We start from the raw sequence: 14,237 nt of genomic DNA on the forward strand, positions 1-14,237 counted from the left end.
TATCATAGAGTCAAAGTCTTTGTTTAATGCTCACTGTTTCTCTCTTTATAGACTGAACTACACTCAAATCAGTAAGCAGTGGGGACAGTTTGGCCATTTCAAAGCAACATCAGTGTTTGGAACCAAACTAGTGGAAAGAAGAAAAACTGGAGCTGTTCAGGATGAGGGGAGCTGAACAGGTGTGTGTTGATCCAAACAAGCTAATGCTCTGCAGCAGTCCATGTTGTTCAATCAATAGAATCAACATGTGAATAGAGTCTGGCCTGTTTGGAAGAGATGGACCAATGGGCTCTATGAAAATGTGTTAGTGTGTGTTAGTGTGTGTGTGTGTTTGTGTGTGTGTGTGTGTGTGTGCGCTTGCGCGTACAGACTCCTGCTGCTGGTACTCACTGTGTAAACCAGCATGCTTGAGGGAATGTTAAATTTAAAGACCATTGTAGTTTCCACGGTTACGTTCATGAGAAGCCACTCCGACTCAGTCTTCATGTAAGCACGAGTATCCTTTAACATGTATCCATTGGGGATACCTGAACGAAGCTGTATTTGTCCCACTGATGATAGAGAAAGAGAGACAAGTGTGAGTATTTTCTTCCAGTTCTAACAAAGACAAGGTATCTGGTCTTGGTGTCATGAAGTCCTGTACTAGCCCAGGGACTCCAGACCCTTTGACCTTGGTGAACTGTTCCTGATGTGTTCATTTTTGTCCTTTTTTTCCCAGAGGGGATCAGAAATGGCTGCAGGAGGAAGTGATGGAAGCAACTGGACAGACCTTTAACCAATCGGAGCCAAGTAGCATGTGACCCAGGGTAGCTCAGAGCTACTTAGAGCGTCCCTGTAAAAAGTGTTGAAATTGTCTGTCAGTGAATGAGAAAGTTGAGCAGTTGAAAGAAGAGGGTCAGTCACAGATTGAACAGAACGTAGAGAGAACTTTAGAGATTATTCTCTATCAATACTATCAAAGTGATGTCCTCACTCTCTGTAAACTCCATCAGATTCTTTGGATCTTTTAGAAACCTTTGAGTTATCAAACTGCCACACTTATCTCTAACCATGAAGGCTCTCTTAACACTTCTTGTTCATGGCTAATTCAACAGAGAGTCAACTGCTCTGATCAATGTTCAGCCATCTGTCACAGCTTTGATATGTCAACGTCATCATTACATTTTTAGGATCAAATCAAATCTGAGATTTTAGTTTCAGTTATAAGCCAGCTGTGATGGTTTGTAAACCAGCAGGGTTTTCTGGGACCCGAAGGGGGACTGAGGCAAAAACAGGTTTGAGGGTTTTTATTGAGAGATTAGGTTTAGATGGTGAGATGGAGAGTGTGGCTGTCGGTGAGCAGCTGTAGGGGTGATCCTTAGAGGCACTGGAAAGAGAGACATACAAGGGTTAGTCCCCAAGAGATCCAAAAAACACACATGCACAAAAACACAAGAGATACTATATCGATCTGATTACCACGGTGAGAGCAGGAATCAACTGGCCGGCCCATTCCTCCAGCAGAGCTTAAGTGCCGGCGCTCCTAATCACCCAACTCGAGACAGGTGTGCAGAGTGCAGCCGCAGGAAACCTCTAAGCAGCTCCACAGAGAGGGGAGGGGAAAGGAGAGAGAGAGCAGCTTCCACAACAGCCAGGATCATGACACCAGCTAACAAAAAGATAAATATCTGCAGCGCTCAGCTCACAGCTAAAATATAGTCCCTGTCATCTTTAGTGTGATGGAGGCCAGCTGGATGCTGATAGGGTTAAAAAGTGTTCTAATGTCTCTGAATCAAAAACAGCCAGAAAATAAAACTTAATCCTACTCTACCCTTAAAGAAATAACAAACAATAAGTGACTTTAAGTCAAATGATAATGAAGATGAAAAGATGGAAATATCTCTAACTGTAAAATGGATGAAAGAAATGTGTTTTCTACATGTCTAAAGGTCCCACACAGTCGTAATTAGGCTCAAACAAACAGCTCGTTGTAATAAATAATAGACATGAGAATCAAAAAGTCAAATGTGGAGCATGTTTGGTCCCTGATCCCAAGAATCAGAGATTTAATGTTAAAAACACAAACATTCAGAGTTATACTCACGCTCATGTTGGATTGACTTGAATGTTAAGTTGCAGATCTGAGTGTCAAAGGGAAATCTGTAGAAATCCATCTTACAGGTGCTGACCAGCACCATGCCACTCTTTTGATTTATCCATCCATTAAACCTCATGGTGAGATACTGAGTGTTAAAGAGCTTATCTTTGTTTGTTCTGAAAGAGACAAAAAACAAGTGACTCTAAAAGCATGCTGTAGATTCAAAGTGTTGAAAAATTCTCTTTGTGTTTCTGCTTGAAATGAAGGCAAAAAGTTCATCATTTGAGTCAAATGAAGCTCTGAGCTCATCTCAGTGACAAAACGATAAAAACACTTTGACGGCACAGACTGAGCCCTAACACCTCAGACAGCAGCATGGACACATGGAGAGAGGACAGGTGCAGAGGGTCTTGTTACAGACCTGTGTCCTGGTAAACTCTGGATGTGGCTTAAAGTGTCACCAGTCTGTCACCTAGATAAGATCTCCCTACAAGTTCAAAGGGGGACCTTTGGAACTGAAACACCAGTAGATCTCTGCTCTGGCTTGATAATCCACATTCTTGCTTTTAGTGGATCCTTTCAGACCTGTTCAATCCTCTTTGTCTTTAGAGCTCTTCTCCTTTTAAGGGTAGATTGAAATTTGCCTTTCCTCATGAAAAAAGAAGAATCAGTGAAATAGCAGCCTCCACTACCACCTGCTAGCTGTGACAGCAGCAGAAACTGTCCTAACAAAAACAACCTTTCAGAATCTCAATAGTGCTGTAGGGCTACCACATCAGTTATAAATATACAGTTTAAGGATTTTACTGGTCTGAAATATCTAAAGAAAAATACATCAAGATCGTTCCTCCCTGCAGCCATCAGAGTTTTTAATTCTTTAATCTTTGGAAGATGAGCCCAAACAACATGAATTTCCCTTTGGGGATGAATAAAATATTCTATCTATCTATCTATCTATCTATCTATCTATCTATCTATCTATCTATCTATCTATCTATCTATCTATCTATCTATCTATCTATCTATCATGTAAATCAGGGGTTTTCAAAGTGTAAGACAGTGAACCTCTCTTCAGAGAACATGAGGTCGTAGGGGCCTCCCCTATTTAAATAAAACAAAAACTACTTATAATAAATAAACACTCCACTCTGGTTGGAACCACAAAACATATGAATGTTTATTTTATAAATTCTGTTCTAAACCAGTCCCCCAAATTTTAGCTGAAATGGGTAGGAATTAGATGAATTTCGTTCAATGCCTATATGTTCATTTATCATGATGACTTCATGAACATCAAACATTAAAATAAAATTAGATGAAAGCTCTTGAGCCAAGAAAGAAAGCATGTCCACTACTGCAAAAGAGAATAAAAGATCAATCAAAATTCAGGAATTAAAAAATCATTCAATTACAGATCAATCATACACAGAGCTGCTTTTAGCATCTGCAAAACTCTTGTTTAAGAAGACTGTTTAGTACAGCTTTTCAAACGCCAAAAGATTACAAATTCACAGTAAACAAGGTACACACTGTGGCCTTGGAGAATCTGGTGAAAGAAAAACCCAACTTCAAATATCCGTCGTTACCATTGTGCAAAATACGTAGGGGTCTGAGACCCCAAAATTGATATATGAGACCTGCTAAAAGGCTCAACGGCAACATTTCCAGAGGTCTCTTAAGAAGTACATTTCGCCATACATCGTTTAGCTGAGTTCATATGTTCACATTAGTGTGTGTTTGTGGACACATGCCCCTGAGGGATACGTGAGTGTCCTGTTTGGTTGCAGAGCAGAGCAGTTGTCCTGTAGCTGCCTGCATGGTTGCGCGTTCACAACTCTCCTCCGCTCTCTACAAAGCGCATGGCAATGTTCCACCCCGATGCACACAAAGGATAAACAAACATGTGTGTACGCACACACAGAGACGAGCATGCAGACAGCATCAGGGAAAATAATGATGAAACTACAGTGCATTTGTTTCCATAATTTTTGTGCTCAGTGCTAATTCAGACATGTAGTTTCTCTACTTGGGCCTCCCCTGGACCCTTTAGCAGCCCCCAGGGGAGGCGGGCCTCACAGTTTGAAAACCACTGATTTAAATAAATGTGAAGTTAGGTCCAGAGTTTATTCAAGGCTGTTGTGGCTGACCAAGCTTCACAACCTACTCCTACCACAACCAGCATTTAACAGCAAAACAGTCAAAAACACAAACACTGGTCCTGAATCACGTCTCACAAGAGCAAGAGTGGAGCCACATATTTCTGTACAAAACTCTTTAAGCGCTTACTAGCTCCAACTACGTGTCTTCCTCTTGAATATTTAATTAGCCAGCATCAACTCCCAGTTCTCATGCATGCGTCACATGGGCTGTGAAATGGGAGTGAGTGCTTCAAATTGGCAGCTCAGCCCCACCCCCCAGTCTCTGCTCCACGTACTCTACTTATGCTGCATTTGTATTCAGAACTGGAAAGTCTGGAGTGGGAATGGCGTCACCGCCGAGTTTAGCATTCCAGTTGCTTGCCATAACAGTAGTATTTCTGTATATCAACATTAAATAATACTATATACATGGCTGACTTATTGCAACAAACATTAGTCAGAAATTCTAAAATTAAGAGAATCTAACAGGAGCTTAGTTACTATTTACCCTGGAACCTCAGAATATCCAACTTAGAACTCAGGGATAGTGTGAGTGCTCCAGCTTCCAAGTTGGAAATTCTGACCTTGGTGGGGGGCATTCAGTTGGGTGTTCCCACTCGGAACTTGGAAATTCCAACAAATGCAGCACTGGAATAATGGAGAAATGTTGTGTACTGGGCGTTCGTGTAGTGACGTAATGACTACACGACACGCCCACTAGATAAGACGGAAATCACAGAAAAACACGCGAGACACTGTTGAAAGTTTATAAAAAGGAAGAAGACAAAAAATAAGAATGAGCCATGGAAAGATTATCACTATTATTATGTCAAGAATTGAATAGACATATTTCTGTGTGTGCTGCAACATTTAATAACTTTAATCTTCTTTTTGGACAGTGAATTGAAAAATGATGAAAAAAAAACCCTGGTGCAGCACCTGTCAGGGGAGGCAGCACTCAAATTAAAAAGTTTCCAGCTGAAAATGGAAAGAGCCCTCTCTTCTGAGGCTTTTCTCAGCCATTTATGATATAAAATATAGATTGGGAAGCTTTGAAACATGTTGCATTTTTATTATTTGCATAGCAACATGCAAGTTTTACATTTCACAGAGCCATCGCACTAATAAATGGGAACAAATATTACAAGCTTCACTGAAAACATTGAGAGCCGCATCCCTGCGTCCAGAAATTGCCTGGACGCATGCGCTCTCTTCCAGCTTCCTCCCACGGTTCCACACAATAATGAACTCATAATCTCAAATATATATATGTATACATTTATCATACATAAATATATATATACATATATGTTTGTATTTTAGCTAATTAATTCTTGTCCCGAGTTGTTTCTTTAATTATTATCATTATTTTGTGGCAGAGTCAAAGAATATTAACATTTCAACGCTTTAAAATCAATTCATTATAAGGCAACAAGCAAAACGGTATTGAGTGTAAAAGCAGAGCAGAACATTCAAAGTTTAAATGCTACCCGGGCTCATATATCTTTAAGAACAGTATAGTGGGCGTGTCATGTATTGACATCACTACGTGACACTCCCACTACATTATACCACCAGGGTTTTTTCTATCATTTTCAATTCACTGTCCAAAAAGAAGATTAAAGTTATTAAATGTTGCAGCACACACAGAAATATGTCTTTTCAATTCTTTACATAATAATAATGATAATCTTGATAAACCTTGGCTCATTCTTATTTTTTGTCTTCTTCCTTTTTTTAACCTTTAACAGTGTCTCGCGTGGTTTTCCGTGATTTCCGTCTTATCTAGTGGGCGTGTCGTGTAGTCTTTACATCGCTACACAACACGCCCACTACACGACGCGCCCACTACACGACAGGCCTCTGTCTTGCAAGCCGCAGACAGATACACTTGGATTAATGGCCACTTATCAATTTCATGTACGCCTAAAATGTGCTGTGATAGAGAGAGAGTGCTTCTGATTGGCTGCTAAGCCCCATCCCTACTCCAAGTCTCAGCTGCACTTGTGCAGTGAAATTTGATCATTCTTTTGTGTGTGTGTGTGTGTGTGTGTGTGTGTGTGTGTGTGTGTGTGTGTGTGTGTGTGTGTGTGTGTGTGCGTGTGAGTGTGTGTGTGTGAGTGTGTGTGTGTGTGTGTGTGTGTGTGTGTGTGTAAATTATACTTGTTTTTGCAGCTAGGTGAGGTCCTGACCGTATGAGAGGCAGATTTTGCAAGATTTTAAACTGCAGTTATAGAGCAAAAACCTTTATGGCAATGCAGTGAATAGCACAAGGCTTTGATACACATATATGCATTTTAAGCCTGTACTGTTAAAAATGAGCGAGTTAAAAACGGGGTACAGATAGAACAATCATGTCCTGGAGGGCAGACAATTCACCTTGTAGCAGATGGGAAGATTTCCTACACTCCTGTCAGACTGAAGCTCTCTGAGCAAAAACTGTCTCTCAGAAGAGTTAAGAAAGGATTCCAAATGAAGGAGGAAGGCGGTAAATCATGTCTGAAGATTGAGGTATGAAGACGTTGTAGACATTTTTACAAAAAAAAAAAAAAAAAAAGGTGGAATCTGTGACTGCAGCGCACTCTGAGTTGCCACATCATGTGCTTATCTCTTGTGAGAACGCTTTAATCATCATGTTGCTTGAACAGTGATATCTCACAAACTGTAGAAGGGCATAAAGCTAAAGACATCCATTCAGCTGCGAGTGTGACTCTGTGACGGCGTGCACTCCGTCATGGAGGGGGAGTGTGTAGGGGGCCCATAGAGGGTGCGTCTCAATGCGTTAACTTGGTGCTTCCTCCGTCCTATCTCCTCCACGACACCGGAAGTACTTTCCCAGTCACCATTTTGAAGACTGTCCCAAAGCGACAGAGGAGAGAGGAGAGAGGCTGGAGGGGACTGATCGGAGGAGTTATAATCGAGGAACACGAGAGCCGGCTTTGGGGAAGTCTTTTCACTGACAGACACGCCCCCATATAGAATATCACTCTCTGATTGGACACTGCAGCGGGTCAGACTTTACATGACACTTCACAAACGCAACAGAGTTTAATGAGAGAAAAGTCGAGCTGAAAACAGGCACAGAGGATCATTTAGAAACGGATCATAAATCTGGTAATACAGTGTTCGCTGTGAGTTTAAAGCACAAAACACTGAACACAACCATCATCAAATCAATTTGACAGAGGATTAATACAAAAAACTGACTGATAAATAAAATCTTCCTGAGACACAATAAGGTGGGTTACATTAATAAGCTTCAGAGTTCACAGTCAGATGGGCTCTATAAAGGCTAAATAATTCATAAATAATCTTACAATTACGCATTTTACCGGAAAAGTGATCCATGAGCTTTTAAACAGCACACAGAATAAACAGAGAGCAGGTTTTCTTCATGGTAACGTGTGTGTTTAACAGGTTAAAAACACGGATAAATCTCTGTCACTGTTTCTGTTTGATCAGAGTTATTACAGCGCACATGTGCAGACGCGCAAACAGCTGTTAGAGCTGACTGACAGATGATCCAGAGGTGATCAGCTGATGCCGTCATCACTGAAACACGTCGCTTCATGTGACGCTCTGAAGGAGAGGATGTCCCATTGCTCTAAAAACGAATCTCCTCCATCCTCTCTCCTCTCTTCATTTCCTCGCGTCTCTCCCATGCATCTCTGGTGGGAGGGACTAAGACGCAAGTGAATGACGCAAGTGGAGGAAGGAAGGATGGAACTTTGGAGCTTTGAGACGCACCCAGAGACGCACCAATTGTGTCATCTTTGTTGTATGGCCTTTGTCTTTTTCTTACTGCCCTCTGCTGGTTTGGGGGTGCAGTGCAGTCCCTTTTATCGCTTCTCAGCACTGCTTTGGTTTGTTTAATCTTCATGAGACTAAAGCTGCTGAGGAAATGCAGACAACAAGGGGGAATTTATGTTTTTGGTCCTTTTGGTTGAAAAGCACCCTCAGAAAGTGATGTTCCAGAGGCACCTGAACTCTAGGGGGACAGTCAGAACTACTCTCTGGCCTGAATAGGCTCAGAGGGGTCAGGGTATTGGGGTTAGTGAGGAGCATGAGGAACTGTCTGATGATACATACATACATACCAACACAGTGAATGTTTTAAAGGAAAACAAAGGTTTGTAACGAAAACTGAAAGAGTTTGGTCAGAAAGCCTTGTGCACAGAGCTTTTTCTGCTGTGGAGGACAGAAAGACAAACTTACACCTCTTCAATGGTTAAATCTGGTTTCCACAACAGCTCAGTAGGAGCAGTGATCTCGTAGGTCTCACAGAAATCCCTCGGTTTCCAGTTGATAAATTTATTTTCCCACCACTTAAAAGAACAAGATGTAAAGTTCAGTTAGTTGAGTCATATGGTCTTTTAACAAAAAAGACCAAAAAGTCAAACAAAAAGTCTTTAGAGTGAACTCACCATCATCATCCAAAAGTAAGAAACTAATTCCTGTTCCTTTTCTTTCTACGAGGAGAAACAAGAAAGTCCTGATCAAGCCTCAAAGGTCAGATAAACCTACATTTAATTATCATAAATGCCAGCAACAGCTTTAAAAAAAACATTAGCAACAACAAAATTCTGAAAAAGCTGAGTCATGTCAAAGAAGAAGCAGGAGAAACTATGAGTCATTATCAACAGGTTAGTCACATGAGTGAGTCTAAAAAATGAGCTTCCAGAGAGGATTTCATCATCTGCACAACATGATATCATGAGAGGATGAGAGAATCTGGAGAAACCTCTGAACAACAGGGACAAGAACCAAAACTATGACCAGATGGACCTCAGGCAGCTCTGCATTAAAAACAGACATGACTCTGTTGAGGAGATCACTGCATTCATGAAAACAGACATAACTCTGCAGAGGAAATCACTGTATCAATAAAACAGACTTTACTCTGTAATGGAGATCCTTGAAAACTTTTGGGAACTGAAGAAAGTTAGGGTTAGGGAGTCTTTCTAAAATAATTCACAAGTAATTTATGTTAGAGACAAAAGAAAGGAAAGACAAACTGACTGATGAGAAAGAATGACTGCTGTGTTGAAATTAGTGGATAACTTGAGGTCTAGAAACTGGACTTCATCCATTGGTCCATGGTCCAACTAAACACAGAGTGAGTTTGAGATCTACTCCCACAGACATTAATCCATAAAGCAGTAATATGGCTTCGGCAGAAGACAAAAAAAAAATTAATTGAAGGTTAAAAACACTTACCACGTCTAAAATGCTGTAGAGGTTTATAAACAGCATTACATTTGTGGGGCTCCTGATATGTTTGGTTGGGCGGGTCCAGTAAAACTTGACTTTGTCCGATAAATGAAAGTAATTTACGATGTTGGTATAATTACAATGATCTGGCCAATCACCTACAGAGAAGACAAGACATTTTCATTAAAACAGTAATTTCCCTGTAAAAGAAGCAGTCATTAAGTCTGACTGTAAACTGGAGAGTAGTCACTTCATGTTCCTGTTCCTGGTTTGAATAAAACAGTTCTGTGAACTGCAGTAACTAATGACTGAGAAGAGTCACAAAGCATACAGTGACTTCTTTTCCAACTCAGCATGGCAGAGTGTGTGAACATAGCTGTACCCAGAGTCAAGAGGAAGATTGAACAGAAGAGCAGCTTGTGGCTTTAATTCAAAGAAAATGACTGAACATTAAGTTTTTCATTCAGCTCCAGTGTTTGGTCAAACGAGCTAAATGTCATGGGAATTAATCAAAAACTTGATAACTGTGAACAAGATTACATAAAACAGTCTGTATGTAATACAATAAAATTTGAATAATAACCTTCATTTATGAATCACTTTAACAAATAAAGGATCATACCTTCCTCAGAGTCGTACTGATCATCAGGAGGCTGAGTGTGATTGGAGCTGCTTCCACCTGACACAGAAAGAGTTCACAGGTTTTCATGTTGTCGTTATTTTCATGTTTATGTATTCAAGCAGGCTTTTGGAACCACAAGGTGAAGGTGATCAGCAGACCTCAGGGACCGCGGTGGAGTGTAAATATTTAAAAGGTCAGGTACTGAGGTGCTGATCCATGTAAAGATTTAAACACAAACAATAAAAATTTAAAATGAAATCCAAAATAAATGAGAGGGTCCAGCTGCAGACCTCCACTCTCAGCCGATTAACGGCTGCTCCAACGAATCGGAAGCCAGCTCCAATGTGAGACGGATGCGACGTAAAACTGTTCCCTTTTTTCAGTATTACATGTCTGATTGGCTATTCCACCTCCAGCTCCTCTGACGTAAGACAATCCTATTGGCCCTCGTTTATCAATCTTGGTGAGAATTTGCGCAGATCTGGGTGTAAAAATCAGTTTACCAATGTTCACGTGTGATTTATGAAACGTGCATACCAGGACCAATCACGGCGTACGCCTGATCAGCTGTTGATAAATGCGGCGTCTGAAAACAACCGGTTACATAACACGCCCCTAATTATTCAAGGTAAAGCTGGCCGAACCCAGGGCCGGTCCTACACATTTTGGTGCCCCAGCGAGATTGGCATTTGCGTGCCCCCCCTGGGTGCCCCCCCCCAACAAACATTACTCAGACATCACCACGAATTAAAGAACACAAACATGTTTTTTTTATTTTCTGGCTCATATAACAAAGTCAGTTTTACTCCTTTAAGGAGGTAAGAGAAAAAAATACAAATAAAATGCTAAAACAGTCTTCAAACAAGATAATTGTGCATTGGATGTCTCATTCACATTTATAGAGGTCATATAGTGAAGTTTTAACAAAATTACTAACAAAGTCAGCCAGTCCTAGTGGCAGTAAACATTTTTGTATGCATAGAAAAGGTGCTATTCAATACTCTTTGTATCACATCAAAGTCAGTTTTACTCCTTTAAACACGGATGATAAAATAAAATGTATAATGTTAAAATAATAAAACAAACATTTGGTTGAACAACATGTTTCAGAGAGTGGTGTAGATGGGAGATCACCAGATGTTTGGGCTAGAGGAGCTGCACAGTGTGTGTCAGTGGAGGAGGTGCTGGATGTTGGGGATGTTGGAGCTGAAGGTGCAGCTGTAAACAAAGCACATTCATGCTCTTACACCACTGCATTGTCTTTTGTGTACAGTAATGTTACTGCACATAAACAAAACAAATACAATTTATTAAATTTGACTAAATCCTACATGTAATAGCAAGGTGTAACTGTAAACTACACCAACTTATCAATTACACGAGACCACAAATAATTGGCTGGAGTTACTTACATGCTTCAGAGAGTGGTGTAGAAGTCCCTTCTCCTCCAGGAGTTGGGGGCTTCAAGAATTTGCTGAGTGTGTCTGTACGAACACAGGTACAGTTATTAGCCTAGCAAAAGCATGTATAGCTGCACAGTACAAACAATTTAAATCATTTTTGTAATTGATAATTGTAGTCACATTATCACTGATATAATGGGGCAGCCTGCTACTAATTTTGAGACTCAAGGCAAGCATGATGACAAGGGTTTGGGTTTGTACCTCTGCAATGCAGGTGTAAAGTAGTAATTGAAAGAATTTATAGCCCATGTAGACATGTTTTTATTAACAATACTATACAGATGTGCTTTTACTAACTTGGTTGTACACATGTGCTCATTGTTGTTGGTATGCATTGCAGGACACTTGAGGGGGGCTGGGGACTCCTGGGATTTTATGGAGCACCCAGAGTAGAGAGTGACCACAAGTGAAGTTAATGTTTATACCCAATAATAAAAAGAAGTAACTGTGTAACACGAATAACGCAAGTCAGCAATTACTTTATTAGAGTTGAGGTGTTTCAGTCGAAGTGAGGAAGGTAAACAATTAAAGGAAGGATGAAGCGAGATTTGTGTGTCTAACAGTTTCTCCACAGATAAGTGAAGGGGGGCTGATCACCCACTTGATGAATGCCAGTCACAGACAGAGACAGAAGACGGCCAGCAGCCAATCAGAGGGGGACAACACCTGGAGAGCCAATAAGAAGATGACTCAACCTACATTCTTTAGAAAAACTCTGTTAGTGACTATATATTGGTGCTGAGAGAGAGAGTCAGGGTCAGTCTCATGAACTGTCTCTGCAACATGTAGGGAACAGGGAAATGAGGCTGCACCAGAGATCTCTGTAAATGCATATTCTTGACATATTGTTAATAAATTTGTGTTCAACTGAGAACCAGGACGTCTCCTGATCCTTCCCCATCAACGAACTACGCGGAAAGAGGTGAGATGAGATTGGAGTCAGATTAATAATTTTAGTGTATTTTGGTCAGATTGATAGCATCACATTTCCAATAAGAAGTAGTTTAGGTATTTTAGGAATTTAGAACAGAGACATCATTTGAGAGTGACAAACTATCTGTGAGGTACCCTGTCAGGATCGCAGTATGGGAAACTAACTGAGGTGAACAGTAAAAAGTACCCTGTAAGGCAGTGTGAAAATGTACCCTGTCAGGATAACAGTGTGGGAACATGACTTAGTGCACGGTTAAAGGTACCCTGTAAGGCAGCGTAGAAAAAGTAGCTCTGTCAGGATAGCAGCGTGGGAAGATACTGAGCACCCAGTTAGAGGTACCCTGCAAGGCAGTTTGGGAAAGCAGGGTAGGAGTGACACTTAGATGTATGTCATACAACTCACCTCATTTCCAACAAGTGGTGACCCCGACGTTGAGGGGGATGGACCAGGAGGACGTAAGTAAAAATAATTATTCTGATATTTTGATATGAAAATTAACATGATTGTCTTTTTTCCTGGAAATTAGGTAACAGCTGATTTCAGGCTGAAAATATTGACATCCTTACGGCCGGTGACAACAACAACAAGGGCCCTCTGTTCAGGAATAAGGTGAGCACAAACCTTTTTAATAGAATTGTGCAAATTGGCTGATTTCTAAAAGATGTTGTCATTGAACAATCAGATGTCATAGTTTAGGGGAAAACAATATGTCAAGAATATTATAAAGGCCTACTCGTATATATTCTTATTATTCAAAGGGAAGGAAAAAAGGGGGTCGGGGACCCACCTTAATATCGGGGGTTAAAGTCCCACCGAAAAGGAATTTTGGTTAAAAGGTAAAAAGGAAATTTGGGAAATAAAGGAAATAAATGGTAAAGGAAACAAGGAACAATGGTATAAAGATTAAGGGTTCCCTCTGGATGTCCCTCTAAAAAGGAAAATGTAGGGCCTTGGTTCTAATCGGGGTAACCAGGCCCAGCAGGGGTTGACTGTGTGGGCTGGGTCTCTTCTCATTGAGTGATTAAAAGAATTGCATTCTGCTCTGAGAAGTGTGTGTGGGGAAATTGTGGGTGGTTTGTGTTGTAATTTTGGTGACTCTGTCGAGATTGTATTAAAACCGTGCATCACACTGGGATAGAACCCCCAGTGACCCGGCGCAGTAATCCCTCTGAGTACTGTAGAAGCTTCCGGGTCAAGTGTGGTCTCGGGGCATTGTGTCCATACAATCTCAGACTCAGCACGTGTGGTAACTGATTGTATGTGATCATAGTTTCATAAAAATAGTAACACCTGTTTTTGTAAACTTTGGTCAACTATAGTCTAAAATAACAACATCCTGCTGGCAGGAGTTAAATTGAAGAAAGAGCTTGAAGAATAGCACCAGGAGAAGCAAACATCATTTCTCTGTGTAGAAAGTATCATGAGGATGCCGTAAAAACAGTTAATACTTACAGAAATACAAGAAACCTGGTCAAACGAAGACTTAAAATGTACAAAAAAAAAAAAAAAGTAGCACATAGAGCAGCACTGACACATTAAATTAAATTGGAAGTTAAAGAGAAAGTTAAAACACCACAACAGAAAAAAATAGACCTGGAAAAAGTGATCCCCCGCCCATAGCCAAAGCTGTACTCAAACCTTCTTGAGCCCAGTCTCCCCCTCTTTGTGTCAGGAGTAGGAGAAGTTGAATCATTGACCCCTGAGGGGGAAGAGGAAGACAGACAGAGGTGATAGTGCATGGTGAAGATCTTATGGAGAAGGATCAGTAAAGTTGAATTGTTGATGAAGCAGA

The 14,237-nt window shown here is 40.7% G+C and overlaps 1 protein-coding gene across 1 annotated transcript; it reads right to left on the reverse strand.

The window, feature by feature from the left end:
* Nucleotides 1-227: 227 nt before the first annotated feature.
* Nucleotides 228-11,552, reverse strand: LOC141786484 (5-hydroxytryptamine receptor 3A-like). The gene is made up of 9 exons (XM_074665108.1): nucleotides 11,461-11,552; nucleotides 11,183-11,266; nucleotides 10,049-10,105; nucleotides 9,433-9,584; nucleotides 8,640-8,684; nucleotides 8,431-8,540; nucleotides 2,084-2,253; nucleotides 391-551; nucleotides 228-263 (listed from the first exon to the last, which is right to left on the reverse strand). Exons 4-9 carry the CDS (start codon nucleotides 9,466-9,468, stop codon nucleotides 228-230), a joined length of 558 nt encoding a protein of 185 aa, XP_074521209.1. The 5' UTR covers nucleotides 9,469-9,584; nucleotides 10,049-10,105; nucleotides 11,183-11,266; nucleotides 11,461-11,552.
* Nucleotides 11,553-14,237: the final 2,685 nt, after the last annotated feature.

Source organism: Halichoeres trimaculatus, unplaced genomic scaffold, assembly GCF_033239565.1.
Source record: "Halichoeres trimaculatus isolate MK-OKI-2021-1 unplaced genomic scaffold, fHalTri1.1 fHalTri1_scaffold_34, whole genome shotgun sequence".
Classification (NCBI taxonomy): domain Eukaryota; kingdom Metazoa; phylum Chordata; class Actinopteri; order Labriformes; family Labridae; genus Halichoeres; species Halichoeres trimaculatus.